This window comes from Heloderma suspectum, chromosome W (assembly GCF_057233095.1).
Source record: "Heloderma suspectum isolate Gila_16-S chromosome W, 16-S_ref, whole genome shotgun sequence".
Classification (NCBI taxonomy): Eukaryota; Metazoa; Chordata; class Lepidosauria; order Squamata; family Helodermatidae; genus Heloderma; species Heloderma suspectum.
In genome coordinates this window covers 52969062-52993594 of record NC_139475.1, presented here as the reverse complement: position 1 = coordinate 52993594, position 24533 = coordinate 52969062, and the positions used below count along the sequence as shown (strand labels likewise).

The window sequence follows — 24533 nt, the reverse complement described above, 5'->3', positions numbered from 1 at the left end:
TTCAGGCAGGAATTTTTCCCAGCTCTGCCTGGAGATGCTGCCGGGGACCGAACCCGGCACCTTCTGCCTGTAAAGCAAGTGTTCTGCCACTGAGCTGTGGCCACTTCTCTTTGGAGGCATATATTTGGAGACATTTCGAGGCATATATATTTGGAGCCATATATTTGGAGGCATATATTTTGGAAGCATATATTTGGAGGCATTTGGAGGCATATATTTGGAGGCACTTAGAGGAATATATATTTGGAGATGTTTGGAGGCATATACTTGGAGACATTTGGAGGCATACGTATTTGGAGGCATATTTGGAAGCATATATGTGGAGGCATATATATGGAGGCATATATTTGGAGGCATCTGGAGGCATATATTTGGAGGCATCTGGAGGCATATATATTTGGAGGCATTTGGACGAATATATATTTGGAGGCATATATTTGGAGGCATTTGGACAAATATATATTTGGAGGCATATGTTTGGAGGCATTTGGAGGCATATATCAGGGATGGGCAACTTCAGAGAGTCCGGAGGCCAATTTCCAACCCCCCACCCGGAACCCTCCAATGGCAATTTGGTGGCAGGAAATCAAAGCCGAATCCTTGCTTGAAAACGAGACACTCGGAGAGCGCGCACCGCTTCTTTAATCCCCCAAAGTGCCCTCGAGGCCCTGAGGGGGCACGATGTTGCCTGTGCACGAGGCGTGCGCTCTGTGAGTACCTTGCTTCAAAGCGGAAATGTGGCTTTTCCCCACCACCGCGCACCAGCCGTTGGTGGGGGCCATGGAAAAGGACATGGGGGGGCGTGCGCCTCTTTCGGACGAGCCTTTGAAAATGTGCCTTTTTAATGCCGTTAATGCTCCTGTTTGTTATAGTTGCAAGGCTGTTTTAAACCGTTGCACGCTGCTTTGAACGCTGCTGAGCAAATCAGGCGGTACATAAATTCTCATAGGGAATGAAGCAATGTGCCCAAGGGCTGTCCAGTCCGGTCCCAGTTTAAAGGTAAAGCACCCTCAGAACCAGCACCAGTCACCGTCCAGACAGTCGGATCAGGAGGGCATGCAGCTCACCCAGTCTGTGCCGAGATCATAGATGCCTAGAACCGTAGGGTTGGGAGGGGCCTACGAGACCATCGAGTCCAACCCCCTGATGTCTTGCGGTTCTCTTTGAAGTTGCATCTCTATGTATAAATCAGCATGTGTAAATTTTATGGTAGTCTCTGGCCTCTTTTGTCCTTCCCATACCATACGATCAACGTCTGAGGCTCTCATAGAAGCCGAGAGTTGGAAGGGACCCTGGTGGCTATCTAGTCCAGCCCCTCCCGGCGGCTTAGTACAGGAATCCCGTTGAAAGCATTGCCTGTCCAGTCTGTGCTTGAGTTCCTGGACAGCCCCCTGTCAGGGATGCGCTGACTTGGATGCCAGCCTTGAGCAGGGGGTTGGACTCGAGGGTCTTGCAGGCCCCTTCCAACCCTGCCATTCTAGGATTCTATAGGGATGCTCTGACTTGGATCCCTGCATTGAGCTGGGGGGTGGACTAGATGGTCTTACAGGCCCCTTCCATCCCTGCCATTCTAGGATTCTGTAGGGATGCTCTGACTTGGATCCCTGCCTTGAGCAGGGGGTTGGACTTGAGGGTCTTGCAGGCCCCTTCCTACCTCGCTATTCTAGGATTCTGCCCGCCACCTCCCTAGGCGATTGGCTCCAGCTGCCTCCTCCGAGATGGCCACAAGGCCTTTTCAGCGGTGGCCCCCCGATTGTGGAAACATGCTCATTGTTTCGGCGCCAGGCGGCCGTTCCCCAGTTAAATCCTCCTGTTCCCTGCCTCTCATGGGTGCGTGTGTGTGTGTGAGGAGGGACCCTCAAGCTCAGCTTTGCATCCGGAGAAGCAGGCCTCCTCATATCTGGACTAGCCTGGGAAAGCACCTCCCCCATGCTGGCGGGTCTCCTTCCGAATCTGAACCGGTATCAGTGGTTCCTTCCAGGAGTGAGGCTGGGGCCCCCGGCGCAACCCCCGCCGTCGTCTCTGGCTCCAAGAGCCCCAGTCCGCCACTCGCCTCCCAGCCGGGAGAACGTGGGCTTTGTGTGCTGGAGGCGAGCGATGTGCCGCCAGGGCCCAGCACGGGCTGGCGCAGATGTTGTGGGCTAGCAACCTGGGCGGCCCTGGTGGCAAGGCGGCAATCGGCTTTGAGCGCCGGCCGCCCGGCTTTTCCCAGGCCCTTGGGCGCGCACCGATGCTGGCCCGGACCCTGCTGCGGGAGCCTCAATCCCACCGTGCCTGAACATCCGGTCATATTTTAACCCCCGGGAAAAGCTGCCCAGAGCCTAGGAACCTGTTGTGCCTCTCTATTTTCTTTTCCAGCTGCCGGAACAGCAGCCGGAAGAGCCTGGTGGTTGGGAGTCCTTCGCCCACCCTTTCCCGCCCGCTGTCCCCCCTCTCCGTGCTGATAGGTAAGGGTCTCCCAGGTAGGGGGAGAGGGGCTCTCTGCTGTGACGGGGTTGTGGGGGGACGCCAGGAAGCGTCCTCGGTGGCTCGGGGGTGGCCAGACAGCTTGTCATCGCTCGCTCGAAGAAGTGGGGGGAAACCGGTGCCGCTTTTACGTCGGGACCACCACGGAGAAAGCTCTGTCCCTCGCACTCACCGGCCTCATGGGAGGTGGAGAGCACGCGGGGGCCCCGAGGCTGATCTTGATCCCGGTCCCTTTGTTCGGAAGGAGTCCATCTGGGGCCCCAAAGGGCAAAGCCGGCGCCGCAAATTGGGCCCGGAAGCAAACAGGCAGCCAATGGGGATGGGTGGGAAAAGGAAAACGTTTCGTGAACCCCGAAGTAGAGCAGTTCCTTGTGCACCGTAGCGGACGCCCCGCAGTGAAACGTGGTTGCTTCTTCTCTCCCCTCGGCCTGCGTCTCTGCAGCTGCTGGCAGCCCGGGCAACAGCCCGCGCAACTTCGCGACCGGCGTGTCGGCCAGCTTCCCGTTCGCCCGCAGGTAAGGGGCCCGGAGGCGGAACTGGGTCGGGCTGGGCTGTGGCAATTCTCCGGGGCTGGGCGGGGGGAGCGGCTGAGCACCAGCCGAGGACGTGTTCCCTGCTGTCTGCGCCGCGGGGAGTACTCGAGTATTCACTCATTCCCGGTTTTTCTCGTGCCGAAGTTGCGCACGTTTCTGAGCAACATGCGCAACTCCCAACCAAATTTGCGCACATCTCTGAGCGATTTGCGCAAACCCTGCCTGGAGTTGTGCACATTCCTGAGTGATTAGCGCAAATCCCGGCCGGAGTTGGGCTCATTTCTAAGCGATTTGCACAAACCCCGGCCAGAGTTGTGCACAATCCAGAGCGATTTGTGCAAACCCCGGGCGGAGTTGCGCACATTCCTGAGCGATTTGCGCAAACCGTGGCCGGAGTTGTGCACACTCCTGAGCGATTTGCGCAAACCTCGGCCGGAGTTGTAAACATTCCTGAGTGATTTGCGCAAATCCCGGCTGGAGTTGCCCACAACTCCGAGCAATTTGCGCAAGCCCCTGCCAGAGTTGCGCAGATTCGGCCACGGCGTGCGCAGATTGCTCAGGGGTTTGTGCAAATTGCAGGACGTGCAGGGTGGGAATTCGCAACATGCCCAGGAAAATCCAAGAACTGGCCCCACTCGCTGCAGACCAAGTCCGGTGTCACAGCGGGAACCGGGGCAAAGTCTGGGGGGGCGCAGCTAGGGAAGCTCTGTGAATTCCACCTCCCAAACGGATGTCTCTGACATCCGTCCTCGGGGGACCCTCTTACTTTTACTCTCCCACCTCGTGACTGAGCCCTACTATTCAGCGATTCTATGAACAGCTGGGCTTCCAGTTGATTCCAGAGGAGGACATTCTGCCATTCTGGGGCCGCCACAGAGAAGGCCCCGTTCTGGTGGAAGCCAGACTCAGTGCTCGGAAGGGGTTGCTTAGGCAGTGCTTCGCCAGCTTATCAAGTTGGGTGTGGGGGGGCTTCGATGGGTCCAGGAGCCAAGAGTTAAATGCTCCCCCCTGCTCCCCTCCCCCCTGGGCCATTGGCTTCCTTGCGGAGACGCTCCGGCTGATTCGGAAGCCCGAAACCAAGTGGGGATTGGGCAGCATGGGTGTGCGGCTTCCACGCGTGGCTTGCGGAGGGGGGGGGAGTGGGGAGACGGTGCCCCCGGGCATTTTGTGGCTATGCTTCATTCTCCCCCTTCTCTTTCCCTCATCCGCTGCTGCCCGCCTCCTCCGTTGCCTCTCCTCCCGGCTGGCCCATGACTCTTCGGCACAGCCATGCCCCTCGGACAGACAGGTAATTCTCGAGGCTCAGCGCTGGGCCTGGTGGGAAAGGGGTCCTCTGTGATCGGCTGCAGCAGCCATTGTATGAGTGGCCGAGCCTCCCCAGTGATAGCCATTTTGTGAGAGTGCCCCTGACACCCACTCAAAAGGCCAAAGGTGCTCACCGGCCCACGAGAGCTGAAGACCCCGAGATTTTCCCTGCTGGCGAGGGGATTCCGGCAACAGCGTGGCGCCCCACCCACCATCGGGGGCTGATCCGTACCCCTCCCTTTGCAGGGCCGACGGACGAAGATGGTCCCTGGCTTCCCTCCCCTCCTCTGGCTACGGGACCAACACGCCCAGCTCCACCATTTCGGTAACTAGAGGGGTGGGCGGCTGGCTGGGTTGCAGGACCGAGCTGCTGTTTTGTCCTCTGTCCGCTCGCCGCCTTTGCGTCATCTTTGGAGACCCTCTTTGGGGGTGTTTGGAGGAGAGGGGGGGCTGCCACAGAGGAGGCCCTCTGGTTTTGGAACCCCCTCCCTGGAAATACGCCATGACCGCCCGCTCTCGCTGGCTTGGGGCGTTGGATGAGTCCTTCCAGCCGGCTGCTTGTCCCAAAGTGGCGGTTTCCTGAGCCATGCGTCCAACTTTCCAGGGGGGGCTGAGGGATGCGCTCATCTTCCTCCTCTCTCTCTCTCTCTCTCTCTCTCTCTCCCCCTCTCCCCGCTCCAGTCCTCATCGTCTTCCTCGCAGGAGCGCCTCCACCAGTTGCCCTACCAGCCCACCCCGGACGAGCTCCACTTCCTCTCCAAGCACTTCCGGAGCACGGAGAGCGTGGCGGGAGAGGAGGGGCGCCGCTCCCCCTGCTTCCGCCCTCGTTCCCGGAGCCTGAGGCACGGTTGGCTTTCGGGACCGGGGGGCAGTGGGCGTCTCTGTTTGGATGCCGAGCGAGGGGGGCCACTTGGGCGGGGGAGGCGGGGTTTGTGGGAGGCGAGGTACCGCTATTAGGAGTAAGGTGCCGCTATTAGGAGTAAGGTGCCACTATTAGGAGTAAGGTGCCGCTATTAGGAGTAAGGTGCCGCTATTAGGAGTAAGGTACCGCTATTAGGAGTAAGGTACCACTATTAGGAGAAATAATCAATGCTTTCTTATTTATATACTAAACACACAATGCAGCTAGTGAGTGCTAAACAGAATATAAACGTACATCAGTCAGAAATGGGTTTTTAACGATGTGTTTGTGTGTGCTGTCAGGCATGGCGTGCGAGCCAGGGGGGCGTAGCGGCGAGAGGGTTGGGCTGGGAGCCGGGAGGCCCGGGTTCGAGTCCCCCCTTGCCTGTGGAAGCTCACTGGGGGACGTTGGGCCAGGCACAGACCCGCGGCCCAGCCTCCCTCACAGGGCTGTTGTGAGGAGACCAAACCGGCAGATCTCAGTGGAAGTCTCCCCGCCGTCAGCCCCAGGTGGGAGGGAGGGGCTGCCTCGGGGGTGTTTGGGTGTTTCCAAGCAAAGCTCTTCCAAAAAGGGGGTTGGATTCCTGAGCAGACCCAGTTCTCCGCTTCCGTGAGGAGGGCTGCAGCTGTCCAAGGTTAGAGCCTGAGGTGGGGGGAAGGAGGGAGGGAGAGAGGGAGGGAAGAGGGTCCTAGCCCCTTCCCCGATTTCCCATTTCCCTCCCAGTGGCCCCAGGGGCCTGTGTCCCTGTGACATTCTCTGGGGTGGGAGCCCAGGGCTGGGCGGCCGGTCCCCTGAGCCCGCTCCCTTCCTCTTTCTGCCCCGCAGCCCCGGGCGGACGAGCGGGACCATCGACAATGAGATAGTCATGATGAACCACGTGTACAAGGAGCGGTTCCCGAAGGTGAGGAGCGGCCGAGGGGATGCCCCGGGCGCTGCACCGCCTTGCTGCTTTCCTGCCCAGGCTCCCCCCGAGGATCCTGCCGACCGGGCTCTCCTCGGGGGGCGCTGAGAACCCCCTGTCAGAGAGCCCGTCCTAAAACAGTGGGGCTCGGCAGACTCCTGTCCGTACCCAGGAAGCCTCCCTCCTCCGGCTCTCCTTCTCCTGCCCCAAATCCAGGACTTACTGCAAGGGGGCAAGCTGTCAGTCAAGAGAGGAGGCGCCCCAGAGGTCCCCAGGAAGGGAGTCCCCCATTCTTGGGGCCACGGCTGAAAAGGCTCCGAGGGTGCTGCCCAGCGTGGCATCCCCAGCTCTTGCCCTTGCCGGTCCGGGTCGCCAGTGAGCCTGGGCTTTGGGAGAGCGCCGGAGGAGAAGGGAACGGGGCAGACGTCTGCACGTGCCCAGGGGCCCCGTCCCATCCATGAGCATTTCCGCTATTCCATGATCCGAGCTGTCCCACGTTGGAAAGCGAGCCTGGGCCTCCGGTGGGGTGGTCATGCCCTGCTTTCCTCCCGCCCGCCCCCGCAGGCCACGGCCCAGATGGAAGAGCGCCTGGCCGAGGCGATCGCCAGTTTCTCCCCCAGCGCCACCTTGCCCCTGGCCGACGGCGTCCTGGGCTTCATCCACCACCAGATCGTCGAGCTGGCCCGCGACTGCCTCGCCAAGGCCCAAGGGGCCCTCATCACCTCCCGCTACTTCATGGAGCTGCAAGAGAAGCTGGAGAAGATGCTGAGGGATGTGAGTGGATCCGGGGCGGCGCTCCAGCCCCCCTGCTCCTGCCCCACTCTCGCTGGCCTGCCCCTTGTGGCTTCCAGGGGAAGCCAGCCGCGTCCGATGGCAGGCAGGGCCAGGCGGACCATGGGTAGCCCCAAGTGGGTCCTGCTGGCTGAAGCTCCCCTACTTCTAGGACAGTAGGAGGACATTGTCTCAGCAGAGAGCTGTAGAAAGAGGTTGTCTTGGCAGGGAGCTATCAGTGGACGCCGTCTCAGCAGGGAGCTAAAGCCCAATGCAGCCTTAGTTAGGGTGACGAAACCGGCAACGTGGTTGCCCCTGCCTCTCATGGAGGAGCAGGCTGGACTGCTAAAGGCCTTTGCCTGATTTTGTAGCCTGGGCCTCCTGTGAGGCTGGGGAGATGGATGTCCTTCATCCGAGATGAAGGATGACGGCAGGGCTGCGTCCCCCGGCCAGGAGGGCCCTGGAGAAGGCACTGAGCGTCCGACCCAGGAAGAAGCAGCCTGTGCCTCAGCTTCCCCAGGACCCTCTGCAACGATGCTGACAGGCCCTCCTGCATTTCCTGTGTCCCCTGCCAGGCCCAGGAGCGCTCAGAGAGCGAGGAGCTGCGCTTCGTCGAACAGCTGGCCCGGAAGCTGCTGCTCATCGTCTCCCGGCCAGCCCGGCTGCTGGAGTGTTTGGTGAGGGCGGGGCCTAATCCAAGTGAAGCCGGGAAGGGAAGGATGGGGGTGGCAAGGGTGTTGACGCGCAGGTTCATGGGCCGAATCTGGCATTACCGTCTGGCCCTCCAGGGTTCCCCGGGTGGCCATGCCCCTTTTCCCCTGGCCACCAATTGTTTGGTGGTTCCCTGGCGTTTCCAGTGTTTCCCCCCCCAAAATGGTTGAAATGCCTCCCCTAAGGCTTAGGCACGAACAGGAAGAGCCTCGTGCTGACCCATATCATAGAACAGTAGGGCTGGAAGGGGCCTCTAATCTAGTCCAGCCCCCCCACCCCCCTGCAGCTCTGGGGCTGGTGGCGATCCACGGATGGGGCGCAGGAGGCCTTTAAGTCCAGCCAGCTGGGAAGAGCGGCTGGGTGGATCTCGGGCGCCCGAGACGTCCCTCTTTCCTTGCCTCGCCCCCGCCCCAGGAGTTTGACCCGGAGGAGTTCTACCACCTGCTGGAGGCGGCCGAAGGCCACGCCAAGGTGGGCCAAGGGATCAAGACCGACATCCCGCGCTACATCATCAGCCAGCTTGGCCTCGCCAAGGACCCCCTGGGAGGTGAGGGGCGGGGGCTCCTGAGCCTGGGGAGGGGCCGGCGCTCAGGGAGGGTGGGCCAGGCTGGCTGGTTTTACTTATTCATTATTTATTTGCCATATTTCCCCTCCCCACCCCAAGGTTCCTAGAACCAGGGGGGTGACCTCGGCTGGGGAAGGGGGTCTCTGAGCGTTGGCCAGAGCCCTCTTTAGCCCCTCTCCTTGCTTCAAGGCCTCACGGGGGGGGCTGTATTTCTTCACAGCATTTTTGCCCCACTCTGCGCTCCCTGCCCTCGTGCTCCCAGCCGTAAAAGGCACGGCAGGTGAGGGAAAGGGATGGGGAGGGAGGAGGAGGAAGACGGCTGCACCCCGGCCCCCCTCTTCCTTTCAGGGCGGCGAGGGCGGCGAGGGCTCAGCTGGCGAGTGGGTGGGTCTCCGGCGCCAGACGCTGACCGGCCCGCCGCTGCTCTCGCTTTCCCCAGACATCGCCCGCCTGGACCAGTTGGACTGCAGCTCCCCTGCGGGACCGGAGCAGCGCAACAAGCCCCCAGAGGTGAGTCCCCTCCGTCCCTTCCGGGCCCCAGGGCTCCGGAACCGCTGATGGTCCCGCTCTGGAGCTCCCCAGAAGGCCATGCCCCTGTCCCCGGCCAGGTTCCGCCCATGTTTCCTGAAAGGGCGAAAGGGCAGTTGGCCCCTGCTCGGTCTTGGACCACACGCTTTGGGGCCCTGAAGGGAGGCATCAGGGGAGCCAGGCGGGGCGGGCATTTCACCGCCTGGGCGCGATGGCCCAGAGGTGGGACCCCGCACAGGCGGACGCCCCTGTGCGCGATCCCGGCCGGCCTCCCTCCCCCCTCTCTCTCCCTCCCCCCCCGTAGAACCCGTCCACTGCCCCCGTCCCTCGGCGGCAGCCCTGCGAGAGCGACTTCGAAACCATCAAGCTGGTCAGCAACGGAGTGTACGGGTGAGTGGCGGAGCCCAGCCGCGCGCTGCCTTCCCCTCCGGGCTGCAGGAGTGGAAGGGATGGGGGGAGAAGCGCCGGATCATGGCTGCCTCAGGGAGAGCCGTGCAGGGCCAGAAGGGAGAGGGCTTTTGTTGAGCTGCTCACCCCAGCATGGTTCCCTTTGCAACTGGGAACGCTGTGTTGTCACTGGGACACTTCCTTTCCGTGCCCCCTGCCCGTGTTGGCTGGTGTGTTGGGCTGTCCCCCGTTAGGAGCAGGGTACTGGGCTGGGAGCTGCTGTGAGGACTGCCGCTCAGCTCAGAGGGAACGGGGAGGCAGGGGGCCTCGGCGTCCCTGCTGAGACACCGCCCCTGCAGGGCTGTCTACCCTGCTGAGACACCGCCTCTGTAGGGCTGTCTACCCTGCTGAGACACCGCCTCCTGCAGGGCTGTCTACCCTGCTGAGACACCGCCTCCCGCAGGGCTGTTTACCTGGTGCGGCACAAGGAGACCCGCCAGCGCTTCGCCATCAAGAAGATCAACAAGCAGAACCTGGTGCTGCGCAACCAGATCCAGCAGGTCTTTGTGGAGCGCGACATCCTGACCTTCGCCGAGAACCCCTTTGTGGTCAGCATGTTCTGCTCCTTCGAGACTCGGCGCCACCTCTGCATGGTCATGGAGTACGTGGAAGGTGAGGGGCTGGGAGAGGCTGCTCTCGGGCCCGGGGGAGTGCCGGCCCGCCCGGGGAGGCCATGTGGGCTTGGAGGAACCACGGATTGGAGCGGATTGAAGGCAGCTTCCGGCGCCACAGTCTGGAAGAGGGGAGGTCGTCGTTCACCTGTGGAACTTGCTGCCACAGGAAATGGTGATGGCCACCCATTTCAGTGGCTTTGGAAGGGGGTGGGACACCTTCCTGGAGGAGGAGGAGGAGGCCGTCCGTGGCTACCAGTCCTGATGGCTCTGCGCCCCCTCCAGTACCAGAGGCTGGGGAGCATGGGTGGGAGGATGCAGGTGCGCTCGTGTCCTGCTCATGGGTTCCTGGCCGACAGCTGGCGGGCCACGGCGTGAGCACCGCTGGGCAAGATGGGCCCTGGGCCCAATCCAGCAGGGAGAGGGGGCCACATGCCTTCCCCCTTCCCCAAGCCCAGGAGGCCCGTCCAAAGCTGCCAACGGCCGTTCTGGAGTGAAGCGCGCAGAAGAAGCGCAGGGGGCGACTTGCCATCGCCCAGGCGCAAAGCTCTCAGGCGCCACGGCAGCAGTGATGCTGAACGTGGGGTGGAGACCGGAAGCGGCGCAAAGCGGGGGAGCGGAGCCCTCCCTGCCCGTCAGAGGAGCTCTCCCAAAACGGCGGCCTGTTTTGTTGGTCGCTCGGTGTCTGGAGAGGCACCTCGACCGCTTGGAATGGGGGGAGAAGCGCACCGGTGCTGGCAAGCTGGCAAATGACGCTGGCTGGGCGAAAGGGGACGGGGCCCTCGGGGGACCCCAGGCAGGCCGGATTTAGCCCAGGGGCCCGGTGTTCCCCACCCTGAGTCCGGGCGACTGGGCGGGCCAGCCCCACGGGCAGCCTGCATCCCCTGCCCCCCCTGAGCCTGCCTCTCCCTCAGGTGGGGACTGCGCCACGCTGCTGAACAACATGGGCCCCCTCCCCGTGGACATGGCCCAGATGTATTTTGCCGAGACGGTGCTGGCCCTGGAGTATCTCCACAGCTACGGCATCGTCCACCGGGACCTCAAGCCGGACAAGTGAGGGCGGCGAGGTGGAGCAGGGGCGCGGGGCGGTTCCGGCCCTGCAGGGGCGTGCCCGGGCTCCAGGCGGGGGCGGGCCCAATGGACGAGGGGGCAGGGCCAGACAGACCAGCCTCCTCTCCCCCGCTCTCTCCCCCTCCTGCAGCCTGCTCATCACCTCGATGGGTCACATCAAGCTGACGGACTTCGGCCTGTCCAAAATCGGCCTGATGAACCTGACCACCAACCTCTACGAGGGGCACATTGAGAAGGATGCGCGGGAGTTCATGGACAAGCAGGTGCGGCCCGGGCGGGCGGGCGGGCGGCTTTCTGGGCTGGAGCTGCCTTCCACAGCCCTCCAGGTGTGCTGGACTACAACTCCCATCCTGCTGGGCTGCCTGAGGGGGGGATGGGCGTTGTCGTCTGGCCCATCTGGAGGGCCCCAGGTTGGGGACGGCTGAAAGCGCCTGGGGTTGTGGCCTGCTTGGACAGCCTTGCATGGAAATGTCCCACGCTCCGTTTTGCCCATGTGTGTTTGAAGGGGCTGGCTGGGGGATGCTGGGAGTTGCAGTCCAACACCTGAGAAGCCACCTCAGCAGGGACTTTGCTGGAACTGCCCCTGGATCTGTTTCCCGGGGCCCTGAGTCTGTTTCCCAGGGCCCCGAGTCTATTTCCCAGGGCACCCAATCCATTTCCCAGGGCCCTGACACCATTGCTCCCCATGGAAGTTTATCTCATCTTAAGTGCCACGCAGGGGGCCATTTTCAAGGCGGAATTGCAGCTGGGGAGGGAATGGTTACCTCACCCCCATCCAAAAATAAATCTCTCCCTGCATGGCAATTAGCCTGAGAACAAATCTTTTCCCCTTGGTTTGGACGATCCACTTGGCCGCTGTGTGAGGGACCCTTGGTCCGATCCAGCGGGGCTCTTTTGATGTTCTTAATTTATTTTATTTGAGATTATTTAGATGAGAAACTTAACTGCCTGGCTTGGCTTCTCCTGAAATTTAAATAAATCCTCGCCATTATTTCTAAATTTGCATAGATTGGTATCAATTAGCATACGCGGATTTGCGTCCTGGGACCTGCACCTTTTGAGTACCGAGAAATGCCCCTGCGCCGCAGGCATCCGGAGCAGGCCTCGCTCGTGGCTGCCCGGATCCCTGCCCTGGATTTAGGCAGGGGTCTACCGCCCCATCCTGTTCTTCGGCAGAGATGCGCACACGCCCCCCCCGGTTGCAGCATCAGGTAGAGCGCTGTCCCCTCCGCCCATAGGTCTGCGGCACGCCGGAGTACATCGCCCCAGAGGTGATCCTGATCCAGGGGTACGGGAAGCCGGTGGACTGGTGGGCTATGGGCATCATCCTGTACGAGTTCCTGGTCGGCTGCGTCCCGTTCTTCGGCGACACCCCGGAGGAGCTCTTCGGGCAGGTGATCAGTGGTAGGTCCACTTCCCCTTGGTGGGGGAACACTTGGCTTTGCTTGCACAGAGTCGCAGACAGGGTCTCTGTTACACAGGGGCATCGCTAGGCCTGGGACCATAGGGCTCCAGCCCTGAATGCATTTCCCAGGGCCCCAAGTGCATTTCCCGGGGCCCCAAATGCATTTCCCAGGGCCCTCAGTGCATTTCCCAGGGCCCCAAATGCATTTCCCAGTCCCCAAGTGCGATTCCCAGGTCCCCAAGTGCGTTTCCCAGTCCCCAAGTGCGTTTCCCAGGTCCCCAAGTGCATTTCCCAGGGCCCCAAGGGTGTTTCCCAGGGCCCCAAGAGCATTTCCCAGGGCCCCGAGTATCCATTGGTGCCGCTTGAAGGGTTTTTTTTCTCAGCTTAATTGCTACAGAGGGGGTGATTTTCAAGGGGGACGTAAGAGCTGGGGAGGGAAGGGCGAACACCCCCTTCCCACTTGCTGCAACACCCTGCCCGCCCCCAAATACCTCCCTGCATGGCAATTAAGCTGAGAAAAAACTTCCCGCTGGTTTGGGATGACCTGGGACAGGGTGTGAATCACCTGCGAAACTTACATCAGTCCTAGTCCTCTTTTCGTCACTCGCATGTATAGCTCCGAAACAGCACATGCAACTTCGGTGCAGGTTTGCGACCTCTGGCCTTTGATGTGCCTGGCAGCAGCCCTGCAGAATTGGGGCCCGCGCATTTCCCAGCTGCCAGCCGAGGGAACAGAGGGCCTTTTCTTTGGGTCGGCGCGCCCCAGCTGGCATGACAAAAGGGCCTTTCAGAAAGCACCGGAGAAGCTCAGGGGATCGGATGAGACAAAGGGCCCCTTCTGACCGGCGCGCGGCATGTGATGCATCCCAGGGGACGGTGGGCTGGGTGTCTCTCGGAGAGAGAGAGGAGGGGAGCGAGCAGGGTGCAACCTCGCCCGGGGCTGCGGCGCCTAGGGGAAGTGCTGCTGGCTTTGGCAGCCGCCCCCAGACGCCACGCCCCACTCAGCCCCCCCGTCCGCCCCCCGAGGAGCTCTCTTGCGCACGTGCACGGGGCGTCCTGTGGCGCGTGCCGTTGGTTTCTGCCGGGAGCCCGCCAGAGCGCCCCAACCGCTTTCCGAAACAGATGTGGGCCGGACGTGACCGGCCGCCCTTCCGGCACGGCCAGATCGGTGTGCTGCTTTGCAGATTTATGTATTCGCGTGTAATCCTTGCATATAACATCATCACGCCCCCAAGCGGGGTGCATGTGTCAAAAATTACGGTGAGCGCACGCTGTAGCACCACGGCGCCAGCAAAATGCTGCCTTTCCCAGCCTGGCGCCTTCCAGGCGGATTGGACTGCAGCTCCCATCATCCCCCAGCCAGCCTAGCTGTAGATGGGTGTGGTAGTCCAATGCCTCTGGAGGGCTAATATATCATTGGCTGTGACGGAGAAACGCAAAGGTTTCTGCTTTGGGGCCCTTGCCCTCGCCCCTCTGTGGCCCTGGGAATGGGCTCAGCAAAAAGCGAGGATCCCACCCCGCCCCGCCCCGCCCCCGTCTAAACCAGTGGCAGGGAGCTTGGTGTATTTTGGATCACCCCGCCCATCAGCCCCAGCCAGCATGGCGCATGGCGAGGGGTGATGGGAGTTGCAGTCCAACAAACCTGGAGAGCAGCAGGCTGGGGAAAGCTGTTCTGGGGGGGCTTCGGGGGGGCGGCAGCAGCAGGGACCCAGGGAAGATCAGCCCCGCTCTGCCTGCTCCGTTTCAGACGAGATCATCTGGCCCGAAGGCGACGAGGCGCTTCCAGCCGACGCGCAGGACCTCATCACCCGCCTCCTGCGGCACTGCCCCATGGAGCGTCTGGGCACAGGTAGCGCGGCGGGGGGCACGGCCCCTGGGCGTGGGGGATCCAGCGGCACGGGCTCAGTGTGGTGACCTGTGCGCCCCATCCTGTCCCTCAGGAGGGGCCCACGAGGTGAAGCAGCACCCGTTCTTCCGTGGCCTGGACTGGAACGGGCTTCTGCGGCAGAAAGCGGAGTTCGTCCCTCAGCTGGAGGCGGAGGACGACACCAGCTACTTTGACAGTGAGGGGGCTGGGGGGGGAGCCACGGCTCGCGGCAGGCGGGCCTGGGCCAGGCCAGCGATCGCGGCCTCCAGCCGGCTCTGGCATCCGTCGTGGTCCTTGGCCCGTCACAGGGATGCTTGTGCGGCGTCCACGGCGGGATCGACCGGAATGCCGCTGCGCAGGGCTGGCGTGCTTTGCCTGCCAGCCCTGCCCCTTCTCCCTGTGGCCCTGCCCACCGTGGGGATGCATTTCCCGGGGTCTTCTCGGACGTGGAAGGCGGCTTCGGGCGGAAGCGGTTCCGCCCCCCCTGCCATGACGCAGCATCGGGTGGGGTCTGCAGCCTGCCTCGCCCCCCACAACCTTGTCTCGCCCCCCCCAGCCCGCTCCGAGCGCTACCAGCACCTGGGCTCCGAGGACGAGGAGACGCCTGACGAGGGGTCATGCCTGGAGATCCACCAGTTCTCCTCTTGCTCCCACCGCTTCAGCAAGGTTGGGGAGGGCCCCCCGCATGTTGGAGGGCGGCAGGGGAGGGGTCTGGTCCGTTCCAGGAGCCGGGGGGCTTCCGCCCCCGCGGGGTTGCCATGCTGGGCTCCCAGCCCCCCATATATGGGGGAAATGGGCGGCTGCCAGGCAGGGCGGGGCGTCGCATTTTCTCCTCCGCTCACACACCGCTACCATCCCCTCCTCCTCCTCCTCTTCCACCTCCCAGGTTTACGGCAGCTTGGAGCATCTGGGTACCCCCTCTGCCCTCAGCTTTGCGGCGCCGGAGCAGGGCCGGGGCGAGGACAAGGACGACCGGGCCGAGCACTGGGATCACGGCTCCGGAGACGAGGAGAAGAGCCGGCCCCCCGAGACCCGGTGAGCACAGGGGGCGCCTGCTCCGGCCACACTTTGGCCCGCGCCGCCACGATTCCCAGACTTGCCCTTCCATTCTTGCAACCGGTTCCTCTCCTGCCCCGAGCACCGCCCCCTCTCCTCTCCCACAGCGCTGCCTCAGAGCATGCGCGGAGCGCTTGGCTTGATCTCCGCACGTGTCCCGAGTAAATAACCTGGGGCTGGGGCCTGAATGCGAGGGGCACGGTGGGCAGCCAAGTCGTTGCTGGGAGGGAGTTGTGGAGCCAAGGGGCCACCGCCGAGAAGGCTCCCCGCAGCCATTAAAGCCTGACTGTCTGTAAAGTGCGCAACTGGTGGTAACACAAACCATCATCCTGGCATTGCTGAATGAATGAACTCCTGCAGTGGGGCGGGAAGCCGTGGTCCCTGTTCAGGCCGAAACAGATGGGAACAAACGCCTTGCGCCGAGTTCTAGGTCTGCTCTGCGGTGACCAAAGGGCGGCTGCCCCTTTCTCCTGTGCAGGCTTCACGCCTGGACCTCCTGCGGATCCACGGCCCACGCCTTCCGCCAGGACTGTGGCCGCAGCCTGCCCATCCTCAGTGCCACCTGCAGCCTGGAAGCCATGCCCAAGTTCGCTGTCTCCTCCGAGGACAAGAGCCCCTGCCGGGCGCCGGCAAAACGGGAGCGGCCCGTCTTTGTGGTTGGGGATTCCGAGCCGGTGGCGGTGCCACCACCGAGGGCACCCGCCAAGGCCCTGCCACTGGCAGGTGTGTGCGCAGAGAGTCTTTCGGGGCTGTTCCAAGGCAGAAGCAGCTCCCGCCATCCAGCGCCCCCCCATTTTTCTTTGAGGATGGGGCGGCCGGTTCAGTTTGTGGGGAGAAACCCTCCAGGGTCCAAATGGTCCGATTCAGCTTGGCGGGGCTTTGACAGCAGGAGGGTATCCCACTGCTAACACCACATGCGGCAGCGGGTCACCCAAAGAATCGGAACACGAGAAAGCCCGAATAGATGGGTTCCCGCTCCCACCACTTCCCACACGTTTCTGTCAGCTGCTGCCCTCCGGATGTGTGGGGCTACAGCTCCCAGCATCCTCGAGCCCGCCCGAGGTCCTGATCCGGCCCGCTGGGCTTCCCCAGCAGGCCAGACCGCCCCCTTTCATCTGGCGATGGGAGGCTTGTTGGTTTCACGCCTTGGCAGCCTGCCGCCCCGCCATTCGAAAAGCTGGAGGTGCCTCCCCTGAGGCCGCGTGGCTGGCAGGAGGGACGGTAAGCGAAACCCCCAGGGCCCCCAAGGCCCCCGCTGAGCGCCGCCACGAGGCTCTTCCTTGCCCTGGCTGCAACGGAGTGGCGTGGCCCTCTCTGGGAATGGGCGCAAGGGCCTCCAGAGTCCTAGCCGCCCCCCTGCCCTCTTGGGCTTGCAGGAAGGTTGCCGCACACGCAGGAAGGTTGCCACGCCTCTCCTGGCCTGCTCTTCAGGAGAGATGCTACCAGTCTTGTTTCTCAGACTTCCCTTCCCTTCCCTTCCCTTCCCTTCCCTTCCCTTCCCTTCCCTTCCCTTCCCTTCCCTTCCCTTCCCTTCCCTTCTGAATCTCCTTTCTTCTGAATCTCCTGCTGTTCTGAATCCCTTCCCTTCCCTCCCTTCCCTTCCCTTCTCTACCCTTATTTTCTGCCTTTCCTTTCCTTTCCTTTCCTTTCCTTTCCTTTCCTTTCCTTTCCTTTCCTTTCCTTTCCTTTCCTTTCCTTTCCTTTCCTTTCCTTTCCTTTCCTTTCCTTTCCTTTCCTTCTGAATCTCCTTTCTTTGAATCCCCTGCTGTTCTGAATCCCTTCCCTTCCCTTCCCTTCCCTTCCCTTCCCTTCCCTTCCCTTCCCTTCCCTTCCCTTCCTTTCCACTCCTTTCCTCCTTCCATTCCTTCTGAATCTTCCTTCTGAATCCCCTGCTGTTCTGAATCCCTTCCCTCCTTTCCCTTCCCTTCTCTTCCCTTATTTTCTGTTTTTCTTTTCCTTTCCTTTCCCTTTCCTTTCCTTCTGAATCTCCTTTCTTTGAATCCCCTGCTGTTCTGAATCCCTCCCCTCCCCTCCTTTCCTTTCCTTCTGAATCTCCTTTCTTCTGAATCCCCTGCTATTCTGAATCCCTTCCCTTCCCTTCGCTTCCCTTATTTTCTGCCTTTCCTTTCCTTTCCTTTCCTTTCCTTTCCTTTCCTTTCCTTTCCTTTCCTTTCCTTTCCTTTCCTTTCCTTTCCTTTCCTTTCCTTCTGAATCTCCTTTCTTTGAATCCCCTGTTGTTCTGAATCTCTTCCCTTCCCTTCCCCTCCCCTCCCTTCCCTTCCGAATCTTTCTTCTGAGTCCCCTGCTGTTCACATCCAGCAGATCACCTGCCTGCTTTTCCAAGGATTGCTTTTCCCTGGAATCGCCAGGTGATCTGAGCTGCACGGAGGGAGAAGCTTCGCTCCAGAGAGATGCTTAGACAAAGCAGGGGTGTCGAATCAGTCGCGAAGACAGGTGTCACCGTCCCCCCCCGGCGAGCGCTCACAGCCTAGGAAACGGCACGTGGGGGACCGTAGCGATGTGGGAGGGAGGAGAGGGGAGGAGAGGGGCGGGTCAACCCCGAGTTGCTCCCGGGGGTTCCTTTGGGCTTACAGAACCCCCCCCCCGCTTCTCTTTCCCCGGCCGTGCAGCTGACCTGGCCAGCTTGAGCTGCGTCCGGCTGCGGAGCAACAGCACAGGCACTAAGAACGCCGCCCCGCGGGGCTTGGAGCCCGAGGGCAGCTGCCGGCCGGGCAGCCGCAAGGACCCCCCCGGGAAGCAGCAGCGCCTGTCGTCCGCCGGCCGCAGGGTCCCCAAGTCGGCCTCGGTCGCTGCGCTCTCGCTCGTCATCAGCTCAGGTCAGTGCCGGGCCCGCCTCAAGCCGTCTCGGGGCAAACGGGGCCGGGAATCAGATGCCCCCTTTCCGGGGGCGGCCCCCGAGTCGGCACACTCTCGCCATTGTCGTCTTTGGGGCACCAGGTTCCACCTTCCCTCTGTGCCCAGGCATGATGGGTGCTGCAGTACCCTGGCCAAGCGGGTGATGGCCCTCCCCGGGGGGCTGATTGCTTTATTGGGTGGCGGGATCCCAATTATTATTAATAATAAAGGACAAGATAATACGATTTCAGTGGGAATAACAAGGCTGTTTTCGCAGACGACTGGGGGGGCGCGACCCTGAGGAGCCCCGCCTCGCCCCGCTCCCTGCCTTCCAACCCCTTGTCCCGGGACTCCTCCCCCAGCCGGGACCCGCCCCTGGGAGCCCCCAGCCAGCACCCCCCTGTGGTCATCCACAGCTCCGGCAAGAAATACGGCTTTGCCCTGCGTGCCATCCGGGTCTACATGGGGGACAGTGACGTCTACACGGTGCAGCACATGGTCTGGGTGAGTGGAGGCTGCACAAGGGCCGTGTAGTGGCAGCAGGTGGAACCTGCAACCTTCTGCATGCAGGGCGGGAGCTGTGCTGCTGGGCCGCAGCCCCCTCCCCAGGCAAAGCCGGGCTCTGGCAGGGCGGCTTCTGCACGATGCATGGAGGCATTGGGGCAGGGGGGCTGCTGGAGGCTGAGGAGAGCTGCCCCTCGCTCCCTCCCCAATGTCGAGGCGCAATCCTATGCATGTTTAGGCAGAAAAAACACATCTTGCGACTCCCAGCATTCCCCAGCCAGCAACACTGTCTAAACATGCATAGGATTGTAGGACTTTTTTCTGTCTAAACGTGCATAGGAGTGTAGGACTTTTTTCTGTCTAAACGTGCATAGGATTGTAGGACTTTTTTCTGTCTAAACGTGCATAGGATTGTAGGACTTTTTTCTGTCTAAACGTGCATAGGATTGTAGGACTTTTTTCTGTCTAAACGTGCATAGGATTGTAGGACTTTTTTCTGTCTAAACGTGCATAGGATTGTAGGACTTTTTTCTGTCTAAACGTGCATAGGAGTGTAGGACTTTTTTCTGTCTAAACGTGCATAGGAGTGTAGGACTTTTTTCTGTCTAAACGTGCATAGGATTGTAGGACCTTTTCTGTCTAACCGTGCATAGGATTGTAGGACTTTTCCTGCCTAAACGTGCATAGGATTGTAGGACTTTTCCTGCCTAAACGTGCATAGGATTGTAGGACTTCCTGCCTAAACCTGCATAGGATGATAGGACATTTTTCTGCCTGAACATGCATAGGATTGTTTTGCAGAGGCGGGCTTTGCAAAACAGTCAGAAACGGGGCTTGTGCATCTCTGTTGCAGAGCGTGGAAGATGGCAGCCCGGCTCAGGAGGCTGGGCTCCGCGCGGGAGACCTCATCACGCACGTGAACGGCGAGTCGGTGCTGGGGCTGGTCCACATGGATGTGGTGGAGCTGCTGCTGAAGGTGTGTGGTTGAGCCCACCTGGGAAAACGGCCCCAGGGGCTCAGGGGAGGACCACAGTGGAGGGCGAGGCCAAAACAGCACATCACGCACAAAGACTTTGATTTATATGGCTTTATATTTAGATCCCATCCTTCTCCACAAGGAAAATCTGACATGTGAACACCCTAAACATGCATAGGATTGTAGGACTGTTTTCTATATAAACATGCATAGGATGGTAGGAATTTTTCTGCCTCAACATGCATAGGATTGTAGGAATTTTTTCTGCCTCAGCGTGCATAGGAGTGTAGGACTTTTTCTGTCTAAACGTGCATAGGAGTGTAGGACTTTTTCTGTCTAAACGTGCATAGGAGTGTAGGACTTTTTTCTGTCTAAACGTGCATAGGAGTGTAGGACTTTTTTCTGTCTAAACGTGCATAGGATAGTAGGAATTTTTCTGCCTCAACATGCATAGGATTGTAGGAATTTTTTCTGCCTCAACGTGCATAGGAATGTAGGACCTTTTTCTGTCTCAACGTGCATAGGAGTGTAGGACTTTTTTCTGTCTCAACGTGCATAGGAGTGTAGGACTTTTTCCGTCTCAACGTGCATAGGAGTGTAGGACTTTTTCCGTCTCAACGTGCATAGGAGTGTAGGACTTTTTCCGTCTCAACCTGCCTAGGATTGTAGGACTTTTTCCATCTCAACCTGCATAGGATTGTAGGCTTTTTCCGTCTCAATGTGCATAGGATGGTAGGACTTTTTCCGTCTAAACGTGTATAGGATTGTAGGACTTTTTCTGTCTAAGCATGCATAAGAGTGCACCCTTATTTATCTGAAATATTTTAATGCCCGTCTTCAGTAGAACCTCCAGGGTAGTTTACAACAGAATAATTCAAAAAGTATAGCAATAATTTAAATTTTTTTACGATGAGACCCTGCGTATCTCCCTGGGCAGGCAGTCCCAAGGCTGTGGGGCTGCCCCTGAGAAAGCCCTGGTCCTGACGCCCTTCAGCTCCACAGCATCAGTACAACACCAGAAAACAAGTGGCGCGCTTGCCTGCACCCCCGAAGCGTGTACGAGGAAGTACCGCTTTAACTGACACCTGAGCGACAGCATCAGGGGGAGGCAGCCCGATTTCCATCTGAAGGGAGTTCCACAGTTCCACGGTGTTTTGGATAACACAGGGATGCCCTGCACGGATTTCACAGGGCCAAGAGAGAAGAACTGACGGGATCCAGCTCAAAGCGGTCGGCGTGTGGGGCTGCCCAAACGACGCCCAACCTCGCACACAGCCCCCGCCTTCCGCTCGGCCCGGCACTCTGCACGCTGGCCCCCCTGGGTCCACGGCGCAGCCCGGAGTCCAGTGACAGCCCTCCCTCTCTCTCTCTCTCTCTCTGGCAGAGCGGGAACAAGGTGGCGCTGCGGACCACCGCCCTGGAGAACACGACTATTCGGGTGGGCCCGGTCCGCAAGAACAGCTCCAAGACCCGAATGGCCCGTCGGAGCAAGAAGAGCCGGAAGCGCGACAGCCAAGACCGGTGAGTCGGCACGGACAGGCAGTGCTGTCTGCCTGTCATCGACACGTGAGTAAAGGAAGGAGTGGATGAATAGGTGCCCTTTCCCCCGCCTTTCCTAGGAGGAAATCCCTCTTCAAGAAGATCTCCAAGCAAACCTCCGGGCTTTACCCCAGCCGCAGCTTCTCCTCTGGCCTCCATCACTCGCTCTCGTCCGGCGAGAGCCTGCCTGGCTCCCCGACCCACAGCCTGTCCCCTGGGCCGACCCCCCCTTGCCGCAGCCCTGCCCCGGACCACCCGCCAGGTAGGGTGCCTCTCTCCTCCAGCCCTGCTGCCCGCTCCAAGCCTCCTGAGCAAAGGCGTTCTCCTGGGGCTGGGCAAACGTCACCCCAGCGGCCAGTCGTTTGATGGCTTCCCGGCTTTGGTGCATCCATCCCCCCAGTTCTAAAAGGCTGAAAAGCCTCTCTGAAGGCTGAGCGACTGTCAGGAAGAGCCTCAAACAATAGCATGCTGGGGTTGGACTTGATGGTCTTACTGACCCCTTCCAACCCTACTATTCTATGATTCTGTAGGGATGCTCTGACTTGGAGCCCTGCATGAAGCAGGGGGTTGGACTCGATGGTCTCACAGGCCCCTTGCAACCCTGCTATTCTATGATTTGGGGGGTATTCTTTGCCCCAGCCCTTTTGCCTTTGGCCCCACCCACCCGTGGACTGCGGCCCCGAGAGCTCCTGTGGAGTGGAATTTGGCCCTTGGGCTGGAAAGGGTTCTACACCCCTTCTCCGGAGCTTGTCCGAGGCTTGCATAAACCTGAACCGCTTCTGGGACGAATGACACCCCCCCTCCACAAACGGCATGGCAATCATAACGGAACCACAGTGCCTGGTTTCGGGCCGCCACGCCCATCTTGCTTTCTTCAGGGAACAGCGTCCGGAACGTGTTGCAGGGGGAGACTGGCGTCTCCCCTTCCAAGGCAGAGCAAGAAGGGAATATCGGGCTTCGACCCAGAAACGGGGAGGGTTTCATTGATTCCCTTATCACCTTCCTGCACCACCCACACGCTGAAACTCTCCGGGCGGCGCACAGCAGCTGAAAGCTGGGAAAGGCCACATGATCAGGGAGAAGGTTTGAAACGACAGCGTAAAAGCGGCATGGCGAAACCTAGCAGCGGCACGATGACTTGGAATGCAGTCGCGTATTTAAACATAAGCAGAAAACAGGGGCGGGGTGGGTGCGTCTGGCCAATTGGAAGTGTCGCTTTGCACGGGAAGGCAGAAGCTCATCCGCGCCCAGACTTTGATGTGCCCCTGCGGGAATCCCCCCCTCCCGCGTCCTTTTGCATCTCACCGGCCCCGTTCCCTCCCTCTTTCCCTTCTCTCCCTTTCCGTGCCAGATTCGGCCTTGCCGCAGAGCACCTCCCCGTCCTCCAGCACGCCGACCTCTCCGGCGGGCCACATCCGTCCGAGCTCCCTGCACGGCCTGGCGCCCAAGCTCGGTGGCCCGCACTGCAAGGTGGGCCGCCGGAAGTCGGCCAGCAGCATCCCGCCCTCGCCCTTGGCCTGCACGCCGTCCGCCGCCCCGCCGCCCCCATCTCCGCAGAGGTCACCCTCGCCGCTGCCCCCATTCGCCAAGGGCGCCCAGGTCTTCCAGGGAAAGGCGCTGTCCCCGCCCGCCCCCGCCCACCCCCATGGCGCCGAGGGCCCCCGCTCCCCACTGCTCAGGCACGTCCAGTCGGAGAAGAAGGTGGCTGGCGGGCAGAAGCTGGCGCTGGAGATGCCCGGCTTGGGGGACGAGGGCTCAGGGGGAGAAGGGGGTGAGGAGAAGGCCCCGCAGAAGCACGAGGAGGTGGTGGTCATGTGGCGGCTGAACCTGTCCGAGTGCCGGGACTCCTTCAAGAAGCAGGAGGCCGTCCAGGAGGCGAGCTTTGACGAGCTGGAGCCCAGCAGCGAGGGCCAGGCGGAGGGGGCGCCGGCAGCCTGGCGGAGAGGCCCCCCCGGGGCCTCGTGGCTGGAGGACAGGCCCTGCCGCCCGCTGCCCGCAGCCGCCCCCCGGCCATGCCCGGTGCCCCACATCGCGGTGCAAGGGGAAGAGCCGGCCGCCTGGGAGTGCCAGGGGCCCTGCCCCGCCCGGCTGGAGGCCCGGGTGTACATCCAGCGAGAGGACGGGACCACGGCCGTGGAGTACACGAGTGTCTCGTCCCAGCGCCAGGGGAGCCGGGCACGGTGGGAGCCTTCGCTGCCCCGCCGAGCCAAGCCCCGGACACGCGGCGGGGAGAAGGGGACGGCCCCCGGGGGACAGTTGTGGGAGGGTCCGGAAAGCCGGCTGCCGGGGGCTGCGGAAGACCAAGCAGGGGCCCTCGGCCGAGGACAGAGAGAAGACCTCGAGTAGCCGAGGGACAAGGGCCGTGGACCGGGGGGGTCCCTTTTCCTCTCCGACCCACCTGCCTGCTTCCCCTCCCGGAGGGGCGTCCCCTTACCAGCGGGGACGTGGAGGCGGGAGTGCGACCGAAGTGAAATGACAGGCCGGAGAGGAAGGGGCCTTTCGGCTAACTGGATGCGCTCCTGGATGGGATGGGATGGGACGGGGGGGTTGCCAAAGCTGCTGTTCCACACATGTGGAGGCCACGTGCCCCCGGCGGGGGCTGGCCCTCCTCTCCCGGGTCCTTTTGCCTGCCCTTGGCGATGGGGAACAGCACGGAACAGCCCCGCCTGGGGCTCCGGATGTCTTTGCTGCCCTCTGGGACAGGGTCCGCTCCCCCCAGGGTCCCTCTCGTGAAAAGCCCACGCTTTTCCTTCGGACATGTCGGCAGGCAGCCCCCATCACCCTGGGGGCTGTCATTAAGCCGTGCTGGAGAAGGCTGGCCCACATCCTTTCCTAATGTCGATTGTATCGGGGGGGGGGGGGGGTTAAAAAAGGATAATGAAGAAAAACCACCACCTGCGGACCTTAGGAAGAGGGGGGCATTGCCGCCGGTCTGGCCTTCCAGGCCCGGGGACAGCCGTGGGGCCCATGACGCTGCCCGTTGTGCATTTCGGTCCACCTCGGTCACCTGCCTGGGGAAGAAGGGCGCTGGGAAAGGGTTTGGGCCACTACTAAAAAGGCCCTGCTTGGGCCGCCAGCCGGCACTTTCAAGGGGAAGGGGCTTCTTCTCGAAGCAAGGGGAACTGTGGTAAATCTGCGAGGCTCTGGGAGGCGTTGCGTTTTCTTTTGACCCGCAGAGGATAAGTGGCTGCCCCGCCCCCAAGCCCTGTTTCCTGAGCCACCTTCCCAAGATTTGCCATCCTGGGGGAAGGAGAAGCCCCAGCGGACGCGTGCTTCCTCCGCTAGGCGGCGTCTCAGACACGTCGGCGTAACCCGGGGCACCAAGCCTCCCCCTGGCCACACCCCCTTTCCCCCCAGCGCCGATCGGCGGTTTCCCGCCTGTCGTGCATCCCGCCCCGCCCAAGTCCAGGTGGTGCTCCGGCGGCGGAGTTCCTAGCAGGAAGCGCTTTCAGCTGGAATAGGCTGGGGTTTGGGGCCCCGCCCACCACTGGGCTGCAGCCCCCGAGAGCTCCTCAGAATG

At 61.3% G+C, this 24533-nt stretch overlaps 1 protein-coding gene across 6 annotated transcripts in view; it reads left to right on the top strand.

Moving 5' to 3' along the window:
- LOC146334024 (microtubule-associated serine/threonine-protein kinase 3-like) overlaps positions 1 to 24533 on the top strand; it is a 39551-nt gene that overhangs the window by 5289 nt on the left and 9729 nt on the right. Inside the window, exons 2-27 of one of the 6 annotated variants that reach the window (XM_084825205.1) lie at positions 2359 to 2447; positions 2909 to 2981; positions 4267 to 4287; positions 4551 to 4629; positions 4986 to 5146; positions 6031 to 6106; positions 6671 to 6880; positions 7453 to 7554; positions 8003 to 8135; positions 8593 to 8663; positions 8986 to 9071; positions 9532 to 9740; positions 10654 to 10792; positions 10941 to 11073; positions 12049 to 12214; positions 13963 to 14064; positions 14156 to 14278; positions 14639 to 14748; positions 14969 to 15117; positions 15617 to 15861; positions 17769 to 17975; positions 18272 to 18498; positions 19352 to 19474; positions 20859 to 20995; positions 21094 to 21275; positions 22365 to 23726. In XM_084825205.1, the coding sequence (XP_084681331.1) occupies positions 2359 to 2447; positions 2909 to 2981; positions 4267 to 4287; positions 4551 to 4629; positions 4986 to 5146; positions 6031 to 6106; positions 6671 to 6880; positions 7453 to 7554; positions 8003 to 8135; positions 8593 to 8663; positions 8986 to 9071; positions 9532 to 9740; positions 10654 to 10792; positions 10941 to 11073; positions 12049 to 12214; positions 13963 to 14064; positions 14156 to 14278; positions 14639 to 14748; positions 14969 to 15117; positions 15617 to 15861; positions 17769 to 17975; positions 18272 to 18498; positions 19352 to 19474; positions 20859 to 20995; positions 21094 to 21275; positions 22365 to 23359 (4348 nt within the window). In that variant the 3' untranslated portion in view covers positions 23360 to 23726. Of the gene's footprint in view, positions 1 to 2358; positions 2448 to 2908; positions 2982 to 4266; positions 4288 to 4550; positions 4630 to 4985; positions 5147 to 5199; positions 5840 to 6030; positions 6107 to 6670; positions 6881 to 7452; positions 7555 to 8002; positions 8136 to 8592; positions 8664 to 8985; positions 9072 to 9496; positions 9741 to 10653; positions 10793 to 10940; positions 11074 to 12048; positions 12215 to 13962; positions 14065 to 14155; positions 14279 to 14638; positions 14749 to 14968; positions 15118 to 15616; positions 15862 to 17768; positions 17976 to 18271; positions 18499 to 19351; positions 19475 to 20858; positions 20996 to 21068; positions 21276 to 22364; positions 23727 to 24533 lie in introns of those variants that run through there. The other 5 variants (XM_084825208.1, XM_084825210.1, XM_084825206.1 and 2 more) reach the window with 5 other exon arrangements.